Source organism: Diospyros lotus, chromosome 14, assembly GCF_014633365.1.
Source record: "Diospyros lotus cultivar Yz01 chromosome 14, ASM1463336v1, whole genome shotgun sequence".
Classification (NCBI taxonomy): Eukaryota; Viridiplantae; Streptophyta; class Magnoliopsida; order Ericales; family Ebenaceae; genus Diospyros; species Diospyros lotus.
Genome location: NC_068351.1, coordinates 16,655,949 through 16,683,725, shown reverse-complemented (window position 1 = coordinate 16,683,725; position 27,777 = coordinate 16,655,949). Strand labels below are relative to the sequence as shown.

Below are 27,777 nucleotides of genomic sequence, written 5' to 3'. Positions count from 1 at the left end.
TATTCAGCATTTTGCATAATTGGATTAACAAGCATGGAAACAAAATAGGGAAGCCCAAGAACATGAGAATGAGGATGGCAATTTCTAGCTGATCAAATGGATGTAAATTGGCTTTTAATATTTTTTATTTAAAACTTCTCAATCAAAGCAAATATTTCAGTTTCCCCTTGGGTAAAAGAATCAGAGAAGTGCAATGCACAGAATCATGGTAGAGCTATCTCATAGGTTTATGATCCTTCCATCGCCATTCCAGCTAAAAGCCTTTTCGAACTTGAGAATGATGATACGAGAACAAAGATTCATGGAGAATGATGTAACTAATTAGTAACCATATGTTAAGTAATTTAAAATTGCAAAATGTCCCTACACATCATTTATTATGTTACAGTCCAGAAGTTATGTTAGATTCGTTTTACAATTGCTTTATGCAACAGAAACCAGGATAAGGATTGAAGTCCAAGCTATTTTCAAGGGCTTAAAGGTTTTCCAAAACTACAGAATAGTTTTACTGTAAAAACAACCAAGGCATTTGTGCACTATTGCCGCTGTTCAACCCATTCATCTCATTACCCTATATTAAGACAATTCAGTGCACTCTAACAAAAAGAAAAAGTTACAAACTAATACGAATCTAAAAGTTACAACTTCAATTCACCTATCACGACACTGAAAACACAACAAGGCTGACATTTATGGGGAAAAAAGAAGAATAAAAAAGGGGGCTGTTGCATATCACTACTAGAGAGGATGAACCAACTGCATGGCAACATTGGTTTTCTTCATGTGCCCTTCTCACCAGATTGAGTCAGTTTGATAGTTTCCCTGACCAAAGCATCCATTGGATCAACACATTTCTTGAGAAGAGGGTCATCCGGCGGCAAAAGCTCTAGCATGCAATCTGAGGCAAGTATGACTCTGCTCACAGCCCTGAGCAGAAGAACTTGGAGTGAGATTCTTACAAGATTCTGTGCCCCTTCCATATCCTTTCTCTTTAAAGCTTCAATTCCTGGAATCACAGTATGCTCCATTGTTGCCTTATCTGGCAGCACAACCTCAAAACCCTGCACAAACAGGAAGAACTCAAAACCAGAAAGAGAGAGAGAGAGAGAGAGAGAGAGAGAAATAAAACGACTCAATAGGATTAGGACTACCAACTGTATAGCAAGTGAAGAAAATGAGACGATGGCAAATACATTTCAGAATCAAGGCAAAAAGCTTCAGGGAAGGCAGAAGTTTGGTGCATATTAGTGGTAAGTTCTGAACTTGACATACTTTAGGTTAGGAGTGATATATGCAGAATCTATGCACAAAAAAACTTGAAAATTAATGTGCTTAACTAGTCTGGTAATAAACCAGTGATGCAGTTGGAACAATAGAACTCAAAATCCTTCCTTTCTCCTTCTGGGTCCATGTATGTTGACATTTCTCATCAAAGCATTTTGTCAGATGCACTATTTAGCAGAATTACCACTTTATTGGATCAAATATTTACAAAGCATACATGGACTTCTGCACCTGGGAGACAGTACTCAAAATTTATGAAATGCAGTTCAAGTTGCTGCTCATAAGCATCTAGTGTACTTCCAAGTGACAGATTTTCGCAAAAGGTGAAGTGTTAGTACCTTCAACTTACAGGATTCAGGGTTATATTTTATGGTGCACTAGATATACATATTTTAAATAAACCATTTACATTATCAACACTTGCCTAAGGTGGTTAGTTTGAACTGTTTCTCTGAGAGTGGTAAAATTTGTTGAAATCGAAGGCTGATACTGATGGGCTCAACCTCCAACCCTCCCCTATTGACATAAAGAGGGTTGCCCCCTATCAAATTGAATAATTTCCTAGAGGTACACCAAGAGTCCAAAACAGCTGAAGGATTAAGATTTGCATGCAAGTAGAATTTTCTACAGCCAATTGTGAGGCCTCAAGCAACAAAATGTTTCAAAATGTAAGATAAAGGTGGGCTGAAGTTATCCTTTCCTACCACAATTGATGCTTCAGCTGGCTAGGATTCAGCGAGGCCTTCTGATGTGCCCAAAATATAAAAGAAATACTAGTACCCTTGTTTGATAAGAAAGTTCCCAACAAACAAGAAAATACTAGTTTTGATTCGCCACACTCTAAGATAGAAGAAGGAAGAGTGATAAGAATTAGGATAAAAATGCTCTTTGCACTTTCTTCATAAAAATGTTCATGCCAAAACATTACAAGATCACACCTATAAATGCTAGTCTTAAAGACAAACCTAATAATTAAAGACGGACAGTATCATTCTCTCTTTTGACAAAAGAGGGCTTAATGATGATAAAAGACAAACCAAAAGCATAAAGTAAAACATCATCATGCCATTTTTGACAAAGGAAATCATGATTGCCTCTTTTGACAAAATGGGGCTAATGATGATAAAAGACAAACATCATCATATCACTTTTGACAAATGGAGTCATGATGATAAAAACACAATGATACATAAAGACACAACACTCTCAAACATAAAGGACAAATGAAGGGTGACATTATCCATGACATCAATTATGAGACTTGGGCCTGGCAGATGGGCTGATTGCTTGGGCTTGATCATGGAGTGCCTAGGTTGCATTCTGGTCCTGGGCTTCCAAGCAAACAAGCAATGTGATTAATTTGGGCTTTAACTCCTTCATTTTGAATTCTAACTCTTCCAAATGGGTTGGAGTCTTCCCAATAAATAACTCAAGTTACTTTTAAAATTCTTTAGCCCTTGAACGAATAATTGGCCCAAGACTTACATGCTCTTGGACAACCCTTGCCTTTGCTTCTTTACCATTCACATCACCTTCGGGGATATCATGGCATAAGGCACGAAGCAAGTATGCAAGCTGTGTTTTAGGCTATGGGCATGAGCTTTGTCTTGAGTTGGGGACTAAATCTTGGCATACAGGCTAGTGTATTGATACTTGGGGACTGCGTATTGAGATATTGCCTTACTTGGGTGGCCCACAGAGAAACACCACGTGTCCACAAAGAGTGTGCTACGGGCACGAGAACAGCCTTTAGTGCTTGCAAAAGGCAAAGTGACTTAATGGAACATTTGAGGTGATATTTGGTTTGAGTGTTCCTGGTTAAGTCGGGGCTTGTGCTAGGACATGGTTGGGCTGCCTTTTGAGTTGTGGCCTAAATGGTTGAGCCAGGACTGCAGTGATACATGCAGGTGCAAGTAGCTTGGTTGTAAAAACACTTCTATTGTGGAGAAAAAAATCGAGAAACTCAGGAATAGTAGGAGTAAAGTGTCACGATCTTGGGTATTTGTCATGAACCTGGGGTTCATAACGGGGTTGGATTGGCAATCGGAAGAATCCGATTGAGTAAAACTAAGAACATAAAGTTTAGAGGGATATTTGGACAAAAATGGGGGAAGGATGTAAAGAGAAGTGAGGGAGAGAAGTAGAGAGAAAATGAGAGAGAATCAGATATTCATTTATCAATTCAAGCATATCCCCTTCCTACAGCTGAGGCAATATATATATAGTCTCACTTAGCTACCAAACAAAACTCTCTAACCAACTAAGCTACAAGACGAAAAAGGAAAATAACAGAATAACAACACCCATGTGCTGTAACCGAATTACAAAGATACCCCCTAACTATAATTGTAACTCAATTACAGCTTTGCCCCTATAATACCCAAGATCGTGACAATTTCCCCCCTTGAAATGTTTCTTGTCCCCAAAAAACTTATTACCACCTAACCGTTGCTTCTTTATCCAATGCCCATCTTCACCCAGTGATTTCTTCTTTGCCTTTCCTTCTTCTTATTTTGTTTTTCCCTTTTCTTTTGCCTTCTCTTTTCTTTCTCCTCATCAGCAACAACATTATGTCTTGCTACCACACCAATTTCAGCCATCTGCCTCTTCCTTAGTGTTGTCAAAAATGGTTCCAAATGTGCCGTTAGTCCTACAACCCCATCCTCCAACTCTTCTTGCTGCAATGTCACATTTGCTTTGTCTTGTGTGCCCGTGCCAATGACATACATGTGGGATGTTCCAAGCAAGGTATCCAGTGCAATTCTTTGTTCTTTCTCTTTAGACTTCTTATTTTGTTGTTTCAAGAGATCAATGGCATTAGGAGTCTCAACACTAGTAGTAGTGCTTGAGAGACTGTCCATTGATTGAGTGCCATCCTCCACTTTCTCCTCCCCAATCTTTTCTTCCATATACTCCTTAGCCTTCTCCATAGCCAAGACCAAGGGAGTAGTATGTTTAAACCCTTTCATATCTTCAGTAGGGGCCTCCTCAAGTGGAAATACTTTTACTTGCTGGTAGCTAGAGTACACCAAGGATTTACCTTCAGCAAGGCTATCCTCCTTCGGCTGCTCTACTTTAAGGAATTCCTCCTTGTTAAAACTTCCATGATAGTCATCAAAGTATTCCGCTGGAAAGTTGTAATGATACTTCTTAATAAGTATCATTGCAAATTCTTGCAGCTTCTCGCGGAATATTCGACCGAATTCCTTGCACTCTTCATGTATTACACTTCTTGTTCCCTTGTCAACTTGGTTGATCCCCTTCTCTTGTTTCCTGTTGCTGCCAACTGAAAGTGCAGCCTTCTTTGGCTGCCATTGAGGCTCCATTCCAATGCAAGTAAAGCATTTTGCTTCATGTATGCACTGCCTCCCTTAGCTTCACTAGTAGGATAACCCATTGAATATGCAGCACTGGTCCGCTGCAATTGAGGCTGCTCTCTTGCTTGAAAATTAGCCACCAAAAATGCAGCATCATTCAGCTGCAATTGAGACCCCATTTCAACTGAAAATGAAGAATTTTTCTGCTGCAATTGAGGCTCCCATAGTCTCCTACATGCACTACTCCCCTTAGTTGATTTTTTACAATCAGCATACTTTGAAAACCAAGGAGCTATATACATACTGCTCTTCTTCTAACAAGTTATCCTAAAATTCAAAGCCAAAATTAACCTTTGTTTACCTTACTAGCAGCCTAGGATTTGATTGGAACTATCGCCAAAAGAGCGCTGGAATTCACAGCCAAGAATCACCCCTCCAAATTCGCCTTCCACAATCCACTCCCAGCTGCTCCAAATCTCAAGTTTCTGCTATGCAAATACTTCCAGAACTTGATTGAATCGGTTCGGCCCCCCCTTCTTGATCGACCACAGCAACTCGGAAAAAAAAAACAGCAGCAATTCACCCTGCTGTTCCACTTTAATAGTCGCTCTGTTTCACCTTCACATTCAACAACCTAATCTAGAAGTGATTCACGCTTCCATCTTCACATTTGCTCTGTTTTCGATTCAATACCTGCTGCGCCACTCTGATTTGACTTAAGATTCAGTGTCGAATTTAATTCCAGAGCCGAAATGCTTGCTCAGCTTCGCCTCCTTGTTCAATCGACGCTACTCCGGCTCGTCGGAAATTGCTGCTATCTATTTCAACAGCCGAATTCTCGCTTCGAAGCTACTACCTGCGTCCCCTCTCAAGATTTGAATAGGAGAGCCCAACTTCACAGGCAACAATCGCCTCACGTCAATTGCCCAGGGAAGTCGCCAACCCAATCACCGTCCCTACTAGCTGCGACTCCCATTTCCACGTCTGACCCAATCTCTATCACCTTCCAATTTCAAGTCCGACAGTGCCTTCCTTGCACCGGTCGCCACCCAATCACCTTCCAATTCAGAATCGCCCAGCGGAATCCGTCTTCTGTGTTGATCAATTCTGATGCAGTCGATACACTTTGTCGGTTTCAAGCCAGAAATCGCTTGACTCGCTTCGCACGTCGGTTACGAGCAAGATTACCGAGATTTGCAACCGAGAGTTAATGGAACTCCTTCCAATCCCGATTGGGCAATATTTCCTATTAGAGGAGTTTAATCCGTTCGCCTAGATTGCTGGACTCACCTCGGATTCTTCCTTTGGTTCTGCCCAATCACAGACAGTTGAAAATGGCAGCGACGCCCACTGCACCACCGTGAGGAACCCGCTGCACAATCGCCAGACCTACTGCAATTAACTCAGCTACAACACCCACTTCCTTGCCTGATCAGACCGCGATCACTTGGAACTCCTGCACTAGCCGCGACCTCCTGGCCATTAGCGTCGACCTCTGTCACCCACTCCAGTCATGACCTTCTAGGCTGAGGACCACTAGTAGATAGCTCCTTGAATTCGCTTGGGTTGCTGAGAATCGTGGCCGTATCTCACCTCCTCTATCACGATTGGATCTAAAAATTCAATAGCCTGATAACGTCCTTCAAAGTCGCCTCCAAAAGTCGGCAACACACTTGAATTTCACAACCGAGCATCACTGTCGGCTTTGCCTCCAAGAATCCACAATGCCTCCAATCACTTCCTTCAACTTGACCATCAGAGTCTTAGCCGAAGTCACTAAAGCCGATAATCACTGTCAGAACTCACCGATAATTACCGTCGGAACTTGAATCAAATCCACAGCCAAGGATGGACTACTCTGATACCATTTGTCATGAACCTAGGGTTTATAACGGGGTTGGATTGGCAATCGGAAAAATCCGATTGAGTAGAACTAAGAACATAAAGTTTAGAGGGATATTTGGACAGAAATGGGGGAAGGAAGTAGAGAAAAATGAGGGAGAGAAGTAGAGAGAAAATGAGAGAGAATCAGATATTCATTTATCAATTCAAGCATATCCCCTTCCTACAACTGAGGCAATATATATATAGCCTCACTTAGCTACCAAACAAAACTCTTTAACCAACTAAGCTACAAGACAAAAAAGGAAAATAACAAAATAATAACACTCATGTGCTGTAACTGAATTACAAAGATACCCCCTAACTATAATTGTAACTCAATTACAGCTTTGCCCCTATAATACCCAAGATCGTGACATAAAAAACCTAAAAGCCAAACATTTTGGTTAGGCAATAACTATACAAAATTTACCCACACAGAATGAGGTCATCCCCTTTGCCAATTGTTTGGTAAAACAGGGTTGCTTGTTCTAAATGAAGGATAGACATGGAACATGTCTTCAATTCTTCGCATGCTTCAATTTGGCAAAGTGTTCAACACAATTTTGGAGTCTTTTAAAATAATATTATTTTTTTAAAAAATTACTAAAATAGTGTTGGATTGATATTAATTACCAATCTAGTAATGGGAAGCCAACTGCATAACCATTGCCAAGTGCATTTATGATAAAACAATGAACACACTTGCCAAGAGCATTTACTATTATTTTTTTTATATAAAAAAAGGCACTTGGCAAGTCCTTTTTTTTTTTTTTCTATGGAAGCAATAAATGCACTTTCCAAGGGCATTTATGGTTTTCAAACACTTTAGATAATAAGTTTGGTGACTGGTACTAAATTGGTAATTATTTCCAGCATGAAACTGTTTGGGTAATCCTTATCCTAGCACTTTGCCCCTAGTAATTCATCCAATGATTATTGTTGCTAAAAGAGCCACATAGCTGCTTGATGTCCTGAATGCGCCCTAATGCTAAAGTATGAGAGAGTCTAGCAAACTAATTGAGAGTAGATTAAGGAGTTGATCCCTTAAGAGTATTCTGGAGAAAAGGAAGAGGGTAAAGATGATTATTATGTCACTGTGTGAGGTGCATAATAACAAAGATTGTAGATAGCGATGAATGAAAGACGCCAACATTTTTCGGACATGCATTTGAAGTGGGGAGATAACTTGTAAATTGGTCATCAATAGGGAAAGTACCATGAATGTGGTTTCTAAGTCTGGCATTACTTGGCTGACTATAAAGATGAAATGTATTGGGATGTATTGCTTATGGATGTTGCTCATACCCTTTTAGGTCACTCTTAGCTTAAGGATCTGAGTGTGATTCAGGAGGAAAAATACCTATGTCTTTATTTATAAGGGAAAGAAGATTACCTTGACACCTCCCAAACCTTTAAATAAAGATACTAGGATCAAGCCTAAACCTACCCCACACACCCCCAACAAGAAATATCTCCGCCTCCTGAATCATAGAACAGTTGAGAAAGATTGGCATGAAGTGGATATTGGTTAGCCATTATAGCTAAAGAAGCATCTCAAATCTAAATATCAATCAATATAACAAAAAATGTCCTCAAAATACTCTGAAAGAATTTATAGGCTACTAATTCTATCCTAGTTAGGAAACTTCAAGTAATCCCCAATTAGGATTCTAAATAATTAAAATTAGAAATGAGGTTATTCATATTCATAAGGTTGGGGTGACTCCCATTGAAGATCAGATGCATAAAACACAATAGATGGTTTGATCATGTGAGAACAAGATCAATGGAGGCTCTAGTGAGAAGAGTGAATGGAATAGAACAAGTTGTTGTCACGGCCTAAGCTTGACAATCGCCCCTCTTCCTATTCGGTATGAATGGGAAGGTGTTTCCAAAGAAACAGAGTAATGAACAGAGGGAAAGATGAAGGAGAGAAAAAGAGATGAGAGAGAGAGAGAGAGTTTGAGAGAGAAGGTAAGAACGAGAGAGAAAGGATAAAATGTGCTGATATTCTTCATTGAAAATTCAAGAAAATGGGTAGGGAACGATTTATACAGCTTGCCGAGGAAGATTCCTATAGCTAGGCAGTTGTAATTGTCTCTGCCAGCTAAATCCACATGCACGTGGATTCCCTAAGTTATCAACCTCTAACAAAATTGGAATTACAGCAATAAATAGAAATAACAATAAGGAAAATTACAGTAATAAAAGAAACAAAAATTTAAGAAATTGAAATCTATTTCCTAAGGTCAAGATCATAGCATCACATCTCCCCCCTTGTTCAAAATTTCTTGTCCTCAAGAAATGCTGAGAAGATTGGCCGATTCGGGAAATTGCTTGAGTAAATTTGGAAGATATTCCCAAGTGCTGTCCTCAACTGGTCCATCTTGCCACTTGACTAGAACTTGGATAAGGGGTGCTCCCTGCTTGTATATGACCCTTCTGTCCACTATAGCCTCCGGTTCTAAGGTCTTATTGATCTCTTTAGGCAGTGTAGGTAAGGAAGGGCTCACCCCTTGTGTTCCTACCGACTCCTTCAAAAGGGAAACATGGAATACCGGGTGGATGTGAGAGTCCTCTGGAAGTTGCAGTCGATAGACCACCTGCCCAATCTTAGTGTAGAAATAGAATATTCTGTGTATATCTTAGATTCTATGTATATTCTATGTATATTCCTATTTCCTTTTTTGTTATTTCCATTTTGTATTATTCTCTTCCTCTATAAAGAGAAAAGGGAAATCATTGTATTATTATCAAGAAATAGAGAATTATATTTTCTCAATCTTGTTTAGATGGTATCAGAGCAGGAATTAGGATTAAATCACAACCGTTCAACTGTGAAACCCTAATTTCCTCTATTCCTCTGCCATACCCTAGAAGTCCCGCCGTTCTTCACTGACCACCCTCCAGCGGTCGCCCCCTCTGAGATTCGGCCGTCCCGACCGCTGCTGCTGCATCTTCAGCCGCCGCCTCTGGTTCCCACCTCTGGAACGGTCGCGATCTCCCAGCCTCTCGCAAAGGTCGGCTTTCATCAGTCGCGCCTGTTGCTATTCTCGGTTGCGAAGGATCGCGTTGCACTCCAGAGCCGCTCCTATCCGTCGTTCGTGCTGCTTCTCCATCGGACATCCGCACTTGTTGCTGTCAAGAAGGTCGGCTCTGCATCACGCATCAGAGCCGCTCCTATTCTTCGCTCTTGCTGCCTCGTTTGTGCTTAGTTCGTGCGATTTGTGCTGCTGTTCGTACTGGTCGTTCGTGCGATTTGTGCTGCGATTTGGGCAACTGGGTACCCAGATTCAAGGATCCAGATCCATGGGTCTTTGCTAGGGTCTCCATATTTGTATTGATCCAGATCCAGATCCAGCTGGTAGTGGGTCCTTACTTTTGCTGCCCTAATCCGTTTCTTTAACCATCATGAATGACTCTGCATCCTCAGTCACTCCGACCCAGCAATCTCAGTCTTCTCAAGCTCAGTTTTGAGTTTCTCGAAACTCCTCCGACTCACATCCGGTACAGATTACGACCATTCGTCTCAATGGTACTAATTTCCTACGTTGGTCGCAATCTGTTCGTATGTACATTCGAGGTCGGGGAAAGATTGGCTATTTGACTGGCGCCACATTAACCCCAGACAGCAAAGACCCGCTATATGACATTTGAGATGCCGAGAATTCGATGGTGATGACGTGGCTTGTTAACTCCATGGAGGAAGAGATAAGTTCGAACTATATGTGCTTCTCTACAGCAAAAGAACTATGGGATGAAGTCACTGCCATGTATTCCGATTTGGGGAATCAATCCCAAATCTACGAGCTCAACTTGAAACTTGGTGAGATTCGACAAGTCCGAGGGAGGATCGTCGGTAGAAATCCACTTCCGTCTCTTAGTGAAGCCTTCTCTGAAGTTCAGCGTGAAGAAAGCCGAAGACTAGTTATGTTGGGCAAGAAAAAGAGTGGAGAAAATGGGTTATCTGAAAATATGGCACTTGTGACTGCTGATGCTAATGCTGGTGGACGGCATATTGCGAGTCAACGAAAGGCAGAAGAAAAACCTCGTGTTTGGTGTGATCATTGCAATAAACCACGCCATACTCGGGAGACCTGTTGGGTGCTTCATGGCAAGCCAGCCAATTGGAAGTCTAGATCAAAGCGATCACAACCTACTGCACATGAAGCTGATACAGGACCATTCAACAAAGAGCAACTTGATCAACTTCTGCGACTGCTAAAGCCTAATCTGTCCCCTGGTACACCCAATTGTTCTTTGGCCTATTCAGGTAGAAACTCTTTTGCCCTATCTAGCTCTTTTCAATCTGTTCCATGGATCATTGATTCAGGAGCATCTGATCATATGACTGGTTTATCTCATCTCTTCAACTCGTATGTTCCCTGTTCTGGTAGTGAAAAAATAAGAATAGCCGATGGTAGTCTTTCACCTATTGCAGGTAAAGGACTCATTAAACTTTCTGAGAATATTGATCTTCAATCAGTACTCCATGTTCCTAAACTTGCTTGCAATCTTCTTTCTGTTAGTAAACTCTCCAAAGATTCTAACTGTCGTGTTATCTTTTTTGATTCTTATTGCATTTTTCAGGCCCAGAACTCGGGGAAGACGATTGGCAGTACTAGAGAAATAAACGGGCTCTATTATTTGGATGGGGATGTCTTGCGTAATAAAAAAGCTCACGGGCTGAGTGGTATTAGTTCTACTTCTGTTTCTAATCAAATAATGCAATGGCATCTTAGGCTAGGTCATCCCAGTTTTCCTTACTTGAAATATTTATTTCCTATGTTGTTTAAAGGAGTGGATCCTTCTATGTTTCAATGCGAGAGTTGTCATTTATCCAAAGATCATCGTGTTAAATTTCTTTCAAAACCTTATTGTCCTTCAAAACCATTCTATTTAATACATAGTGATGTTTGGGGTCCTTCTAAAGTCTCCACTTTGTCTGGCAAAAAGTGGTTTGTTACTTTTATTGATGATCATACTCGACTTTGTTGGGTTTACTTACTTGCAAAAAAATCAGATGTGCCTAGAACTTTCAAGGATTTTTTCCATTTGATTGAAGCTCAATTTAACACAAAAATCTGTATTCTTCGATCTGATAATGGCACTGAATATTTTAATGACTCTTTGAGGGTTTTTTTAAAAGAAAAAGGAATTTTACATCAATCCACTTGTCGTGAAACTCGCCAACAAAATAGTATTGCTAAACGAAAAAATCGACATCTACTCGAGGTTGCCAGGGCCATCATGTTTTCTATGAATGTCCCTAAATACCTCTGGGGTGATGCAATTTTAACTGCTTCCTATCTCATTAATCGTATGCCCACTCGTGTTCTACAGTTTCAAACCCCCTTACACTCTTTAAAACAACTCTTCCCTCTCTGTCGTATATATTCTGAGTTACCCTTAAAAGTTTTTGGATGCACTTGCTTTGTTTATGTTCCTCACATTTTTCGTTCTAAATTGGATCCCACAGCTGAAAAATGTGTCTTTTTGGGCTATGCACCAAATAAAAAAGGGTACAAATATTTTAATCTTGTTACCAAAAAAACTTATATTAGTATGGATGTGTCTTTCCTCGAAACTCAACCCTACTTTCCCAAAAATCATCTTCAGGGGGAGCATATTGAGAAAGAAGATAATTTTTTGAATTCTAATGTTGAGGATCCTCGTCCTACCATGATTGGTGCTCCCCTCCACTCTAATAAACAACTCAAGGATATAAATGTTCCAAATATTGTGGAACAAGGTGTGTCTGGTTCACAGGTGCCTAGCGTGATGGGATTGGAACCAGGGGGAGAATTACCACAAATAGATCAAAATATTCCAAAACCGGAGCTTCAGTTTTATACTAGAAGACAAACCTTGAAAAATACTATCAGTCCAAATATTCCTCTAACAATTGAACAATCGACGTCTTCGAGTGATGGGGTTTCCGATAGTTCTTCTTCTTCTCATGGTAACTCTAAACTCACTCCTACAGATTATTCTACATTTGATTTGTCTGATCTTGATGTCCCTATTGCTACTAGGAAAGGAGTGAGATCTTGTACTTGCTAAATACCTGTCGTACCAAAAATTGTCCAATCATCATAAGGCCTTTCTTTCAAATATTTCTAACCTGCATGTCCCAAGAACAATTCAGGCTGCCCTTGGTGATCCAGATTGGAAGTTAGCAGTCCAAGAGGAAATGAGTGCTCTTAGAAAGAATGGAACTTGGGAGATTGTGAACAAACCAGAAGGCAAAGCAACAGTAGGTTGTAAGTGGGTATTTACTATAAAATGTAAGGCAGATGGGAGCATTGAAAGATACAAAGCAAGGCTGGTTGCTAAGGGTTTCACCCAAACATACGGCATCGACTATCAAGAAACATTTGCTCCAGTAGCTAAAATAAACTCTATTCGAGTTCTCCTCTCCCTTGCAGTGAATCTTGATTGGCCACTCCACCAATTTGATGTAAAGAATACCTTCCTAAATGGTGATTTAGAAGAAGAAGTTTTTATGGATCTTCCACCGGGGTTTGAAAAGAGCCTCGGGACAAACAAGGTATGTCGTTTAAAAAAATCATTGTATGGTCTAAAACAGTCTCCGAGAGCGTGGTTTGAAAGATTTGGAAAGGCGGTGAAAAGTTATGGTTACATTCAGAGCCAAGCAGACCACACACTATTCTTCAAGCACGCCAACGACGGTAAGAAAGCAATCTTAATTGTCTATGTGGATGATATAATAATGACTGGTGATGACAAGGGAGAGATTGAAGAGCTTAAGAGGAGATTAGCTCATGAGTTCGAGATCAAGGACTTGGGTCCTCTAAAGTACTTTCTTGGGATGGAATTTGCAAGATCTAAGGAGGGGATCTTTGTCAACCAACGCAAGTATATTCTGGATTTACTCAATGAAACAGGAATATTTGGGTGTAAGGTTGCTGAAACTCCCATTGAACCCAACTTAAAACTTCAACCTGCCGAGGCTAAGAATGTGGTAGAAAGGGAGAAATATCAAAGACTTGTGGGTAGACTTATCTATTTATCCCATACTCGACCAAACATAGCCTTTGCTGTAAGTGTTGTAAGTCAATTTATGCACTCACCTGGTTCACAACATTTTGAAGCTACCTACAGAATTCTGCGATACCTAAAGGGAACCCCTGGGAAAGGTCTACTTTTTAGAAAACGTGGACATCTTCATGTAGAGGCTTATACAGATGCAGATTGGGCAGGTAGTATAACTGACCGAAGATCTACATCAGGGTACTGCACCTTTGTGGGAGGCAATCTTGTTACTTGGAGGAGTAAGAAACAAAATGTGGTGGCCAGAAGCAGTGCTGAAGCTGAATTTCGTGCAGTTGCTCATGGTATTTGTGAGGTCATGTGGATAAAGAGGCTTCTATCAGACTTGAGGGTCTCCACTTCCCTTCCAGCTAAAGTTTATTGTGATAATAAAGCTGCAATCTCTATTGCTCATAATCCAGTTCTCCATGACAGAACAAAGCATGTAGAGGTGGATAAACACTTTATTAAGGAAAAAATTGATAATGGAGTAATTTGTATGCCCTACATTCCAACAGTTGACCAAGTGGCTGACATTCTTACAAAAGGAGTACATAGAACTCAGTTTGAGAAACTTGTGAGCAAGCTGGCCATGGAAGATATCTTCAAGCCAGCTTGAGGGGGAGTGTAGAAATAGAATATTCTGTGTATATCTTAGATTCTATGTATATTCTATGTATATTCCTATTTCCTTTTTTGTTATTTCCATTTTTGTATTATTCTCTTCCTCTATAAAGAGAAAAGGGAAATCATTGTATTATTATCAGGAAATAGAGAATTATATTTTCTCAATCTTGTTTAGACTTAGCAATTATGGGAAAGGGCCCATAATATTTAGGACTAAGCTTAGACAGATGCCCTTGGGATATAGACTTCAAATGAGGGTATCTTAGCCGCAAATACACCTCTTCTTCCACAACAAAGTTCCTCTCACTCCTTCGGCGGTCTGAAAATTGCTTCATCTTGTTCTGGGCTGAAGCTAACTCCCTTTTTAGTTGCTATAAAACCCTCTTCCTTTGTTGCATATATTCCTCCACGATAACCACTGTTGGTAAAATAGGCGATTTGTATCCAAATAGGGCCTCAAATGGGGACATTGATAGAACCTTTCTCGATTGATTGAATTCAACTCGTACAGTAAGAACTACCCAATTACAGTAGCTTACAACAATGGAAAATAGCAATAGCAAGAAAGAAAACAAAAGAAATCAGGCCTATTCGAGAGGGCCTCACTCTCCAACGGTTCTTCAACAATTTTTCCACCCCTTCTCTCTCCTCCACCCTCCCCTTTTATACCTCTCTCCCATTCTGTTTCAGCCACGTGAAATAATATTCTCCTCTAACAAACTTCTGACTCTTTTGCCCCTGGCCCAATTTCCTTGGCTGCCCTTATTGCTCCTCTCCTTTTACGCCTTTGATAGGTGAAACTAATGGGAGTCCTAACAATACTCCCACCCACAAGTTTTACCTTGTCTTCAAGGTGAAATTCTGGAAATTGATGCAGGATCTATTAATAGGGTTCCCAAGTGGCCTCTAGGGGTGGCAACCCCTTCCATTGTATCAGAACCTCAAGGCTCCGTAGATTTTTTCCCCAGCCCAGCATTACACCCAACAAAAATTCTAGTTGTACCTTCAATTCCCACTCAGCTGTTAGCTGGTCGGGAAATTCAGTTATTTCCTGCACTGCTCCCTCCGCTTTGCAAAGCTGGGAGACATGGAATACCGGATGGATTGCACAAGAAGGTGGTAAAGACAACTTGTAGGCCACCTTCCCGATCCTTTTCTCTACTATGTAGGGCCCGTAGAACTTAGGTGACAGCTTCTCATTCATCCGAGTAGCCAAAGTCTTTTGCCGGTAGGGACGAATTTTAACATAAACCAGGTCACCCACCTTGAATTCCACATCCCTCCTCTTTTTATCTGCTGCCTCCTTCATCCTCGCTTATGCCCGCAATAGTTGGGACTGCAGCTCTTCCAAACAGAATCTCGTTCCAACAATTGTTGTTCAATCATTGAAACAATCGTGGTGCCTTTCTCGAACCTCAACGGTAGGGGAGGTTCATGCCCATAAACTATCTGGAATGGAGTCAATTTAGAGGAGACATGGAAAGAAGTGTTATACCAATATTCCGCCCATGGCAGTCAACTGCACCATGCCTTGGGCTTGGAGGAGGAAAAGCATCGAAGGTATGTCTCCAAAGTGCGATTTAGGACCTCCGTTTGGCCATCGAATTGCGGGTGATAGGCTGTGCTTCTTCTCAATTTAGTGCCTTGCAACTTGAATAACTCCTCCCAAAAATGGCTAACAAAAATTTTATCTCTATCGGAAACTATAGAACTTGGAACCCTATGTAATCGGACTATCTCCTTCACAAAAATCCCAGGAACGCTAGTTGCTGTAAAAGGGTGTTTCAAGGCAATAAAGTGTCCGTACTTACTTAGGCGGTCCACAACCACCAAGATAGTATCCATCCCAGCTGACTTAGGTAACCCTTCGACGAAATCCATGGACACATCTTTCCAAACTCGACTAGGAACTGAAAGTGGCTGCAACAGTCCACTAGGTGATAGAGCCTCATATTTATTCTGCTGGCACACTTGACACTGCTAAACATATTGATGAATGTCTCTCTTCATTCCCACCCAATACACATTGGCGGCTAACCTCTTATAAGTCTTGAGGAAGCCAAAATGACCCCCAACCAGTCCATCATGGCCTTCCTTCAGCATTAACGAAATTAATCTTGACCCTTTAGGAAGATACAACTTGCTTTTGAATAGCAAATGGCCATCCACCAGCGCATAATTGGTTCTGCTAGAAGGATTTGCCTGTAGCTCTCTAACAATATGTTGGAGTGTAGCATCTCCTTTCACCTTCTCTTTGAGTTGGTCTAGTTGCACTATTTGGGGAATGGAAAGTGCCATCAAAGTGGCGGAAGAAGGGAGGCGTGAGAGAGCATCGGCTACTCAATTCTCCAATCCGGGACGATATTGAATCTCAAAGTCGTACTCCATCAGCTTCATGACCCATTTTTGACACTCTAGGCTAGGCATCCGCTGCTCCATAAGAAATTTAAGGCTTCGCTGATTTGTTCTAATAACAAATTTACGCCCAAGTAGGTAATGTCGCCATTTCCTCACTGCAAATACTATTGCCATCAATTCCCACTCATACACCGATCTCACTCGACCCGTGGGGCTTAGGGAATGGCTGAAGAAAGCAATTGGTCGTTGCTGCTGCATCAACACTGCCCCTAATCCCTGCTCTGATGCATCAGTTTCAACAATGAATTCCCTCGAAAAATCCGGCAAAGCCAACACGGGCAGATTAGTCCCGTTTGAGGGATTGAAAAGCTTGCTCCGCCACTTTATCCCAAAAAAAATTACCCTTCCGAAGGCGGTCTGTCAATGGTTGTGCCACATTCCCGTAATCCTTCACAAATCTCCGATAATACCCCGTAAGACCCAAGAATCATTGAAGTTCACGTAAGGATTTGGGGCTGGGCCATTCCATCACCGCCTTAACCTTAGAGCTATCCACAGCCACCCCGTCTTGAGAGATGACATGCCCCAAATACTCAATCTCCCGCTGCCCAAACTGACACTTCTTCGCATTGGTGTACAACCGGTGGACTGTTAGGAGACCCAACACACACCTCAAATGTTTCTTATGTTCAGCCATATCATTACTGTAAATCAGAATGTCGTCAAAAAATACTAACACAAAGCTCCTCAAATGCTCCTTAAAGACCTCGTTCATCAAAGATTGGAACATAGCGGGGGCATTTGTTAGCCCAGACGGCATAACCAAAAATTCATAATGCCTCTCATGTGTGCGGAATGCAGTCTTAGGAACATCATTAGGTGCTACTCGGATTTGATGATACCCCGATTTTCAATCCAACTTCGAAAAATAGCATCCCCATTCAACTCATCCAAAAGTTCTTCAATAATTAGAATTGGAAATCTATCGGGAATGGTTACTCTATTTAAAACTCTGTAGTCAACACAAAATCTCCAGCCACCATCCTTCTTCTTGACCAGCAATACCGGGCTGGAAAACAGACTCACACTTGGTCGGATAAGTCCAACCGCCAACATTTCTCGAACCAGCCTTTCAATCTCGTTTTTCTGAAGGTGGGGGTACCGATAGGGGTGCACATTCACAGGTAACACTCTCGGTTGCAATGTAATCATGTGATCCCGCCTCCAGTGTGAGGGAAGCCCACACGACTCCTCAAAAACATGCCTGAATTTTTCCAAAAGCTCCTACAAGCTGCTAGGGACTGCCCAGCCAGCATCTTCCTCTTGGGTAGTTAAACTCCCCAACTCCAACAACACCCCTTCTCCATTCTCTCTAAATGCCCTCATCATTGACTTCAATGTTACCAAAGTTTTGCTGAGGCTAGGATCCCCATATAGTGTGATGGTAGTCCCCTTTGCTCTAAACTTCATGACTAACGAGCCCCAATTCACTTGTGTTTCCCCAAGAGTAGCCAACCGCTTCATTCCAAGGATTACGTCCGAGCTCCCCAGCTCCAATGGCAGGAAATCTTCCACTACTTCCACATTTTACAACGTTAAGGTTACCCCTCTACACACTCCAGCCCCTTAAACAGCCATGCCCGACCCTATGATCCCTATGATCACACCATAGCCTCTCGTTTGCGACTTGACCAGTCCCAGTTTCTACACCAATTCCGACCCTATAAAGTTATGGGTAGCCCCGCTGTCAATGAGAACCACCACCTCCTGGCCTTCTATTTCTCCCCTAATCTTCATGGTTTGTGGAAGGGTTAAACCAACTACCGAGTTGATGGACAGCTCCACTACTTCCCCAGTTTTGACGATTTCACCTTCCTCCCCTGAATTCTCCCTTGTTTCAGCTTCACCTATATCTTCCTCTTCCTCTTCCCCCTCTTGAATTACCATCACCTGCAGCTCCTTGTTCTTACATTTGTGCCCAATCATATATTTCTTGTCACAACGGAAACACAACCCCTTAGCTCGTTTAGCTTGTAGTTCGCTCTCGCTTAACCGTTTAAATGGGGAATTCTTCCACTTACCGGTATTAAGAGGCCGGTGAGAAGAGCCGGGGATGGTGGTAGTCGATCGGGGTGACGCCGCCTGGGAAGGAGAGAGCAGCACTCGTTGGTGGTTGGCGGCTGGAGTTGCAAGGGCCTATGACCGGGTTGCGCCTGGACTAGAATGGCCCCCTTGCACCACTAGATTCCTTTCATCAATTCGTTGGGCTAGGTCCATCATCTCCTCCAGCCCAATTGGCCTCAATACCCTTATCTCTGCCCTTATGTCAGCCTTCAATCCATTTTTAAAATGGCCTTCTAGCAGCGCCTCTAGCATGTCCTCAAGAGGAACAGCCAAGGTCTCGAAGCGGAGGCGATAGTCCTTGACGAAGCCCCATTGCCGGAGCGCCAGGAACCGTTCTTCCACCTTGCCTTCCTGCGTAGGCCTGAATCTATTTCTCATCATCGCCTTAAGCTCATCCCAGCTCCTCACCCGTCGCCTTCATTGTTCCCATTGGAACCAAGCAAGAGCTGCTCCTTCAAAGCAAAGGGCAGTGGAGTCCAACTTCTCTGCATTCGATAGCTGATTCACAGAGAAGTACCGCTTAGCCCGAAACACCCAACCATTTGGGTCGTCACCCTCAAACACTGGCATCTCCAGGCGTCAGACCCTTCCATCGGACCTCCCATATGGATCCAACTCACCGCCAGCTTCCCCATGCCGATTTCCCAGCTCCGGCGTGGCCTCCCCAGTGAGTGTCGAACCCACCGGTAGGTGCTCGCTCGACTGTTTCCCCTTCCTCCCTTTCTCCTGATCCTCCCATCTCTCCATCAGCAAGCCAAATTGTTCCATCATCGTCGCCATGTTTTTCTCGATGTTCTGCACCCTCTGGAATTCTTTTTTCATGGATTCTAATCCCATCTGTAGTCCCTCCATCTTCCCTTCAATCTGTTGTTGATAATTCTCCATTCTTCCCTCCAAATCCCCCACTCTCTCCGAGACGGTCACCCCCATGGATCGTTGCTTTGATACTAGATTGATAGAACCTTTCTCGATTGATTGAATTCAGCTTGTACAGTAAGAACTACCCAATTATAGTAGCTTATAGCAATGGAAAATAGCAATAGCAAGAAAGAAAACAAAGAAATCAGGCCTATTCAAGAGGGCCTCACTCTCTAACGGTTCTTCAACAATTTTTCCACCCCTTCTCTCTCCTCCACCCTCCCCTTTTATACCTCTCTCCCATTCTGTTTCAGCCATGTGAAATAATATTCTCCTCTAACCAACTTCTGACTCTTTTGCCCCTAGCCCAATTTCCTTGCCTTATTACTCCTCTCCTTTTATGCCTTTGATAGGTGAAACTAATGGGAGTCCTAACAAACATCTTAAGGGATGTGTGGTGGTTGGAATTGTACCACCATTGGGCCAAAGATAACACCTATGCCTTAGGATGTAGGAAACTCACACTCCTCAAGTACATTTCTAAGCTTTGATTAACCCTTTTTGTCCGGCCATCCGTCTGAGGATGATAGGCTATGGACATGTTCAACCTTGTTCTCAATGCTTTCATGAGCTCCCGCCACAAAAGATTGGTAAAAATCTTATCTCGATATGATATTATGGTCTTAGGAACCCCATGCATTTTCACCACTTGATCTAGAAAAATTCTAACCACATCTTGGGCTGTAAAGGGGTGTGTGAGCCCTATAAAATGCGCAAATTTGGTCAGCCTATCTACTGCCACCAAAATGTTATCCTTACCTTTCGACCTTGGTAGCCCCTCAATAAATCCATAGATAAGCTTTCCAATGCTTGGTCTAGAATGGGTAATGGCTGCAAACGGCCCGGGTAAGCCACAGTTTCACTCTTGCACCACTTGCAAATGTCGCAAGCTGCTACAAACTCTCACTTCTATTTTGAGTCCGGGTCAAAAGAACAACTGTTTCACTCTAAGGTAGGTATTCTACACCCCTGAGTGTCCTCCTATTGCAGACTCATGCAAGGACTGTATTATCCTTCTCTTGACTTCACCATTGTTTCCTACCACCAACCTTCCTTGGTATCTCAACATACCTCCCACAAGGAATGTATTATCCTTCTCTTGAGTTCACCATTGTTTCCTACCACCAACTTTCCTTGGTATCTCAGCATACCTCCCACTAGGGAATATTCATCCCTCTCCTCTCTGTTGACAGTCGCCCTTTCCAACAAGGCCTTTACCTTCTCATCCCCTTCATAGCTGGCTATGATCTTTTGGCATCACTCAGGAACTAAGGTTGTAACGATGGCCAAACTTCCTTCCTCATGGCACCTAGATAGGGCATCTGCAGCCACATTCTCTTTCCCTTTTCTGTATTGAATACTATAATCTAATCCCATCAGCTTGGACATCCCTTTCTTTTGACGTTGGGTGTGCAATTTCTATTGCAAAAGAAATTTTAAATTCTCATGATCTGTCTTGATGATAAATCTACCCCCCTCCAAATAATGTCTCCATTTTTCCACAACTATTAACACTACCAAGAACTCTCTTTCATAGATGCTAAGCCCCATATGTCTAGGACCTAGGGCCTGGCTAAGGAAAGCCAATGGCCTACCCTCTTGCATCAAAACCGCTCCAACTTCCATTGCACAGGCATCGGTTTCTAAGACAAAAGGCTTGTTGAAATCTGGTAGCCCTAGAATAGGTACCCCACTTACCGCTTCTTTTACCCTTTCAAAAGTTGTTTCTGCCTCTGGCCCCAAATTAAACCCCTCCTTCTTCAAAAGTTCAGTCAGCGGCTTGCTAATAATCCCATAATTCTTAACTATCACCAGTTAACCCAAGGAACCCCCTCAAGGCCTTGACTGTTTTTGTTTTTGGCCAAGCCACCATGGCTTCCACCTTCTTAGGGTCAGTACTAACCCCTTCTTTTGATATCAAATGTCCCAAGTATTCCACCTGACTTTGACCAAAGGCACACTTAGTTCTTTTGATAAAAAGCTGATTGGACCTGAGCACTTCAAAGGTAGTTCTTAAGTGGTTCAAATGTTAATCAAAGGAGGAACTATAAATAAGGGATTGAAAAGTGGCTGGGGCATTGGTGAGCCCAAATGGCATCACCAAAAATTCAAAATGGTCATGGTGTGTTCTAAAGGTTGTTTTGTGGGTGTCCTCGGGTCTCATCCTTATTTGATGATAACCCAAGCGTAAATATTTGATTCATAAGAGATTGAAAAGTGGCTGGGGCATTAGTGAACCCAAATGGCATCACTAAAAATTCAAAATGGTCGTGGTGTGTTCTAAAGGCTATTTTGTGGGTGTCCTCGGGTCTTATCCTTACTTGATGATAACCCGAGTGTAGGTCCAGTTTGGAGAAGAATTGGGCTTGATGAAGTTCGTCCAAAAAGTCCTCCACCAATCGTATAGGGAACTTGTCCTCGATAGTCATGGCGTTAAGTTGGCGATAATCCACACAAAATCGGCATGATACATCCTCTTTTTTTACTAGTAGGATAGGGGACGCAAAAGGGCTTTGGCTAGGTTTAATGAAGGATTGTTGCATCATTTCTCTAACCATTTTTAATATCACAGACTTCTAAACTGGTGGATAACGATAGAACTGAATATTAATGTGTTCTAAATTAGGTTTGAGGTTAATGGTATTGTCGAATTCTCGGGTAGGAGGAAGGGTTTTAGGGTCCATGAATAGATCCTCAAATTCAATCAATAATTTATCAAGGAGAACTGAATCATGTACCTGGTCAAGGATGCTCTCAGGGGTGCTGACATTGAAGTGAATTTCTCCTTTTTCCTCCTTACTGTCTAGGCCTTCTTCCATTGCCATAATGGAGAACAACTAGGTTAGATGATCCCACCTGCTTTTGAACACCTTCCTCAACCTCTTGCTCGTTATCATTTTGTAGGCTCCCGCTTCTCTCCCTCCAATTAAGGTTAACTTCCTCCCTTCCTTCTCAAACGAGACTTCCATTATGTTGAAGTTAAAACTGATGGGGCTAACTCCTTTCATCCAATCCAGCCCCAGAACCACGTCACAACCTCCCAATTGTAATAACCTTAAGTTTGCCTCGAATTCCTCCCCTTGCATCTCCCAACAAAAGCCATCGCAGGCTGACTTACTCAACACCCTTTGGCCATTGTCACACTCAAGAGAGGTGTCCCTGCAAGTGGACACTTCAACCTTCTAGCCGTGCTTTCATCAAAAAAACTGTGGGTACTCCCACTATCTATCAAAATCATGAGGTTACCCACCTTGGCTTGCCCCTCCACCTTAATAATTTTGTTGTTGGCTACTCCCTTCAAAGCGTGAATGGATATTTCCCCATTATCTTCCTCCTCTATATCCTCACAATCCACTTCCTTTGCCTCCCTTATTCCTTCTCTTCATTCCCTCCTAACAAGAGAATCTGCCTTTTGCACTGATGACCGGGGTGGCATTTGTCCCCACAACGAAAGCAAAGGCCAACTAACCTCCCTTGTTCCCTTATTTGCTCCCCAAAAGGTACTGAACTCGAGCCCATCCCATTCTTACCCCCACTGTTCACCTTCGCTAGTTCTCTAATATATCCCTTTCCCCCCAAGTTAGAGGCTCCTACAACCATTCCTTTCGTTTGTTGTCTCTGCTTTTTTAATAGAGCCTCTACCACCATCTCCTTTAGACGAGCACTTTCTACAGCTTGTTCTATAGTCTGAGGTCTCAACACCTTCACCATAGGTCTAAGCTCATCATTGAGTCCACTCAAATAACTAGACACAAAATAGGTTTATGATAAATAGGGGTTATGTTGGATCATGAGTGACCGAAGCTCCTCAAAACGCATCTAATAGGACTCTACACTCCCGGTTTGTTTGAGTTTATTAAACTCTTCTATAATATCTACCATGCTCCTTTCTCCAAATCTTTCACACAATTTCTCCGAGAACTCCCCCCAAGTGCAATTCCTCCTCAGCCTTAAACACCCCTGATACCAGACATCAACCGCTTCATTGAAGTAGGCTGACACCAATGATACCTTCTGCCCTTCGGGAATGTTATACCAATCAAACATTCTTTCACATTTTCTCAACCACCAGCGGGGATTGACTCCCTCGAATGTGGGAATTTCCATCCGAGGCATGGGAAACCTCGGGTGATGGGGATTAACTGGACCATCCCTTCCCCGATCTAGTAATCCTTCCAACTCCTCTTCTGGATCAACCTCAATCTCCGAGGTGCCCTGTCCCCTATCTCTCCTATTCCCTTGTAGAATTGGCTCTGTTCTCTCTCTTGGAGGGAAGTAGGGAGATAAACTTACCCTGTTTTGGCAAGCAAACATTAGCATAAACCGTTGCATTTGGGCTCCCAGGTCTTCTCTCACCCTTGCTATGGAACCCTCCAATCTTTGCTCTAGACCTTCTATGGAACTCTCTACTTTGCGAGCCATTGCCACAATTGCTTCATGACTCCGAGTAGTTCCTAACTCCAATTGCTCAATCCGATTCTGAGTATCGGCCATAGTTGAGCCGAATTATTGAAGCTACGACTCTAAGGCTTTCGTGCGAGTACCCTCCGCCATGGGTTTAGCAATTGCCGCCGAGAATCGTCGCTCTGATACCAATTTGTCACGACCTAAGCTTGACAATTGCCCCTCTTCTTGTTCGGTAAGGATGGGAAGATGTTTCCAAAGAAACAGTGTAATGAACAGAGGGAAAGATGAAGGAGAGAAAGAGAGATAAGACAGACAAAGTTTGAGAGAGAAGGTAAGAACGAGAGAGAAAGGATAAAATGCACCGATATTCTTCATTGAAAATTCAAGGAAATGGGTAGGGAACGATTTATACAGCTTGCCAAAGAAGATTCCTACAACTAGGCGGTTGTAATCGTCTTTGGCAGCTAAATCCACATGCACGTGGATTCCCTAAGCTAACAACCTCTAACAGAATTGGAATTACAATAGTAAATAGAAATAACAGTAATAAAAGAAACAAAAATTTAAGAAATTGAAATTTATTTCCTAAGGTCAAGATCATAGCGTGACAGTTGTTAACTAAAAAAGGTAGACAAAAACCAAGAAAAACTTAGTGGGAGACTCTTAGGCATGATTTGAGTTATAAAGGACTTAGAAGAGATAAAGTAAATAAGTACAAATGATTAAAGACCTAGAATTCATGTAGCCGACCCCATCATTGGCTTTTATGCCCTCCATCATTGGCATAGTGGTTTTCTGTACAGGATAACTTCGTTTCCTCCATACCTCAGAAGGTGTGTCACAAAAGGATATATGATTGCTTAAATGCTATTCTTCTTTATTTGAATAGTAGGATCTGTGAGTTTGCCATGAAAATACAGATATCAGAGTTCTCAATGTCAAAATAGATGTGGATAAGAAATGTATTTCCGCTTGTCAAATTGAAGGTGTAGGCAATGAGCTACAGAAGGTTTAGACGAGAAAAGACTGGCAATGGTTGAAGGGGCAACCAAATATACTAACTCTAGAAACAGATAAATGCGCTCTAGGAGACTTATGCTAACAAGGTTTTAGAAGGATGCTCCCTTGAGCTATCATGGACAAGAAGACAATAGAGATGATTCCCAAGATTGCTTGATTGCAGGAACTCGAGGTCCCAGCCAGGGCTGGCAAGTTTAGGTATTTTAGTAGCCAAGTGTCCACAAACTAGACTAATACATACATTAAAGTGGAGAAACCTCCCACTTGTGTAAAGCTTCAGTATGGACAGAGTGCGCACCAAAATAAGCAAAATCACTTCTATCTCTTCCTAATACTATGGCCCTTCTAACACTTGACTTGTATTCAAATTATCATCTTCTACATTCTTTTTGTATCCTTTTTAATCTTAGCTTTTCTCATGGTATTATGGAGTTAGCAGGGATTATCAAAAAAATTATCAACTTAGGTAGCACTACCATTATTCTATCACACCTGTAGTTTCCTTATATGATAAAAACAAAGGACTCTATGCATACTCACTGGCTAAAGTGGTTTCAAATGAGAAAAGTGAATAAATCAAAACAAAATCAATATTTTTGAAATAGGCTCAGGATTGAGACGAGCATAGATGGCTCCTAAAATGCTATGCAAACCGAAACTGACTATCCTAAATTGCTAGTTTGGAAGAATTATTTTCCTATCTTTAGATAACTTTTTGTGAGCAAGCAAGTTTCCTGTTTTCCATTGGATCTATAAAACAGATTGACTTATTGATTTTAGATAAAATAAATATCTCCCTATGTTCTTTTTCTAATGAAATTCTCAAAAGCATCAACATCAATTGCTAGTGATTCCGACTTATTCTGGTAATTGATGCATCCCACAGTTCCTTCTCAACAAGTTCAATAATGAAATACCTCATTCTGAAGTTTTTGCTGATAAAAACCAGCCTTCAGTGTTGCACCAGTGCCAAGGACCCCAATCCGCAGAGGACTTCCAGCTTCAAGTGGCCTCAATTTCGCTTCCTTGAGCTCCTTTGCAACACATTCACCCATGTGAAGTACAGGAACAGAAGATCCCCTGGAAATTTCATCATGCCATGAATGTGATATGTGACAAGGCATTACTATACAACTAGCTCCAGATTTCTCAAGGAAAACCCTTTTATGCCGTAGATTTTCCACAACCTGAGAGTGATCCATCTGGAAATGTTTGCTTTTATTCACAGGGGAAAATGAAGAACTTTTCTCATGTGATAAAAGTTCCTTGCTCAACACAGGATCAGAGCAAAGAACAAATGGAGGGCAATCCTCTCCATCATTTGAGCTCCACTGTACAAATTTCTTCAAAAACTTCAAAGTAGACTTTGCAGATAAACCTCCAATTATTCCAACGGTATTATCTTGACTCAGAAGGGAACCACCGGAATTGCTGCTTGTTGGCGATGTATTTGAACCAGAATTTTGCTTCAAGTCAAGTAAATTGCCACTATCATCAGTTTGTAAGAGAACTGATGGAGGAACAGCTAAAGCTGGATCCATCCTTGTTGCAAACTGACTTCTATGCTTATTCATATAACTCAACATCTGAGCTGGGTGATTCAAGCAATAAAAAGACATTGTCATGCCTCTTATCCCAAATGTCCTTTGCCCCACCCAAACAAGCACCTAAACTCAAAAGACTATAATATGTCAGAAGAGGCCTATATTACATCAGAATCTTCCAAGCAAACCCACTTGGTAAAACAAATGGATCTCGTAGAGCCTATACTTAATTCCTCTATACAGAACAACTCTTTGAATTCCTGCCTCCAACGGCCAACGATTTTCAATTCCCAGCCTCCAAGACCTAACTCTGTCCCAAGCCAGTATCCCAAGCCAGTATCAGAGACCCATGAAAGACAATAAATAACCCAATCCAAACTGCGCAAACTTTTTATGGATCTCTCGGAATAAGCTCTCAAGAAGGTAAGCTCTTCTTGTCAAACAAATCCGTGGTTTCTCTCTTCGTATTTCTTCCCCAAAACTAAACCCCCAAAAATCATACCTCCTCTCATACGATCAACAAAAACCCAGAGCCAGAGATCAAATTTTTTGGTTGAGAATTGGGATCAAGACGAAAAAAGCAACGCGAGTGAAGTCAGGCAAATTCCTAGACGGAGACTGCCAATATGCGGCAACCGTTCAGTGTTCAAAGATCATCATCATCCATGGCAAAGTGAAGGCAATACGCAATCTTCGTGCTTCTCGTTCAATCTCAAGTGGCTTGTTTGAAACCGAATGAAATCGGCCGAGAGGATAAGCTAAAGCTAAAAGACAAGGAAGAACCCAACATATTTTTGCCATCTTCCAACATCTCGCATGGGATATGGATGCGGGACTCTGCACAGGGAAGAGAGTCATTGGAGGTTAAAAATGTCAAAAAGAGAAAAAAGATAGGAAAAATTTTTTTGTAGCGAATTTTTTTTACTCTTCACAGTCAACAGAAACTCACTTTCACATTTTACTCTTTGCAGTTAATTTAATAACTCTTGTAGTTAATATTTTTCAAAAATACTCTCTTTTATTATTATCATACACAACCATAACCATCTCTAAAACACATTTTCAAACCATAACAACTTGAATCGTTGGCCAGTATTTGCAATGAAAACAAGCTTCATAAGAAGTAGAAAACTACAAAATGTGTGAGTGTGGGTGCAGGTCGCCTCTATAAAATCAGTGGCGACATCACGGGTCGCCGACGGTCACCACCATCACAGCCGCAACTCGAGGTTATGGGCATG

General features: G+C 41.9%; 1 protein-coding gene across 1 annotated transcript; it reads right to left on the bottom strand.

The window, feature by feature from the left end:
* Nucleotides 1–349: 349 nt before the first annotated feature.
* Nucleotides 350–27,383, bottom strand: LOC127790310 (uncharacterized). Its single transcript, XM_052319752.1, has 2 exons — nt 25,910–27,383; nt 350–1,061 (listed from the first exon to the last, which is right to left on the bottom strand). Exons 1-2 carry the CDS (start codon nt 26,615–26,617, stop codon nt 780–782), a joined length of 990 nt encoding a protein of 329 aa, XP_052175712.1. The 5' UTR covers nt 26,618–27,383; the 3' UTR covers nt 350–779.
* Between the last annotated feature and the right edge of the window lie 394 nt (nt 27,384–27,777).

Bases quoted from the DNA above. Each gene is read 5' to 3' on its own strand.
- LOC127790310 (XM_052319752.1), bottom strand. From the start codon at position 26,617: ATGACAATGTCTTTTTATTGCTTGAATCACCCAGCTCAGATGTTGAGT. The intron at 1,062-25,909 runs GTATTTCATTAT...CTGTTTGTGCAG, and splicing joins AGCAAAAACTTCAGAATGAG to GGTTTTGAGGTTGTGCTGCC.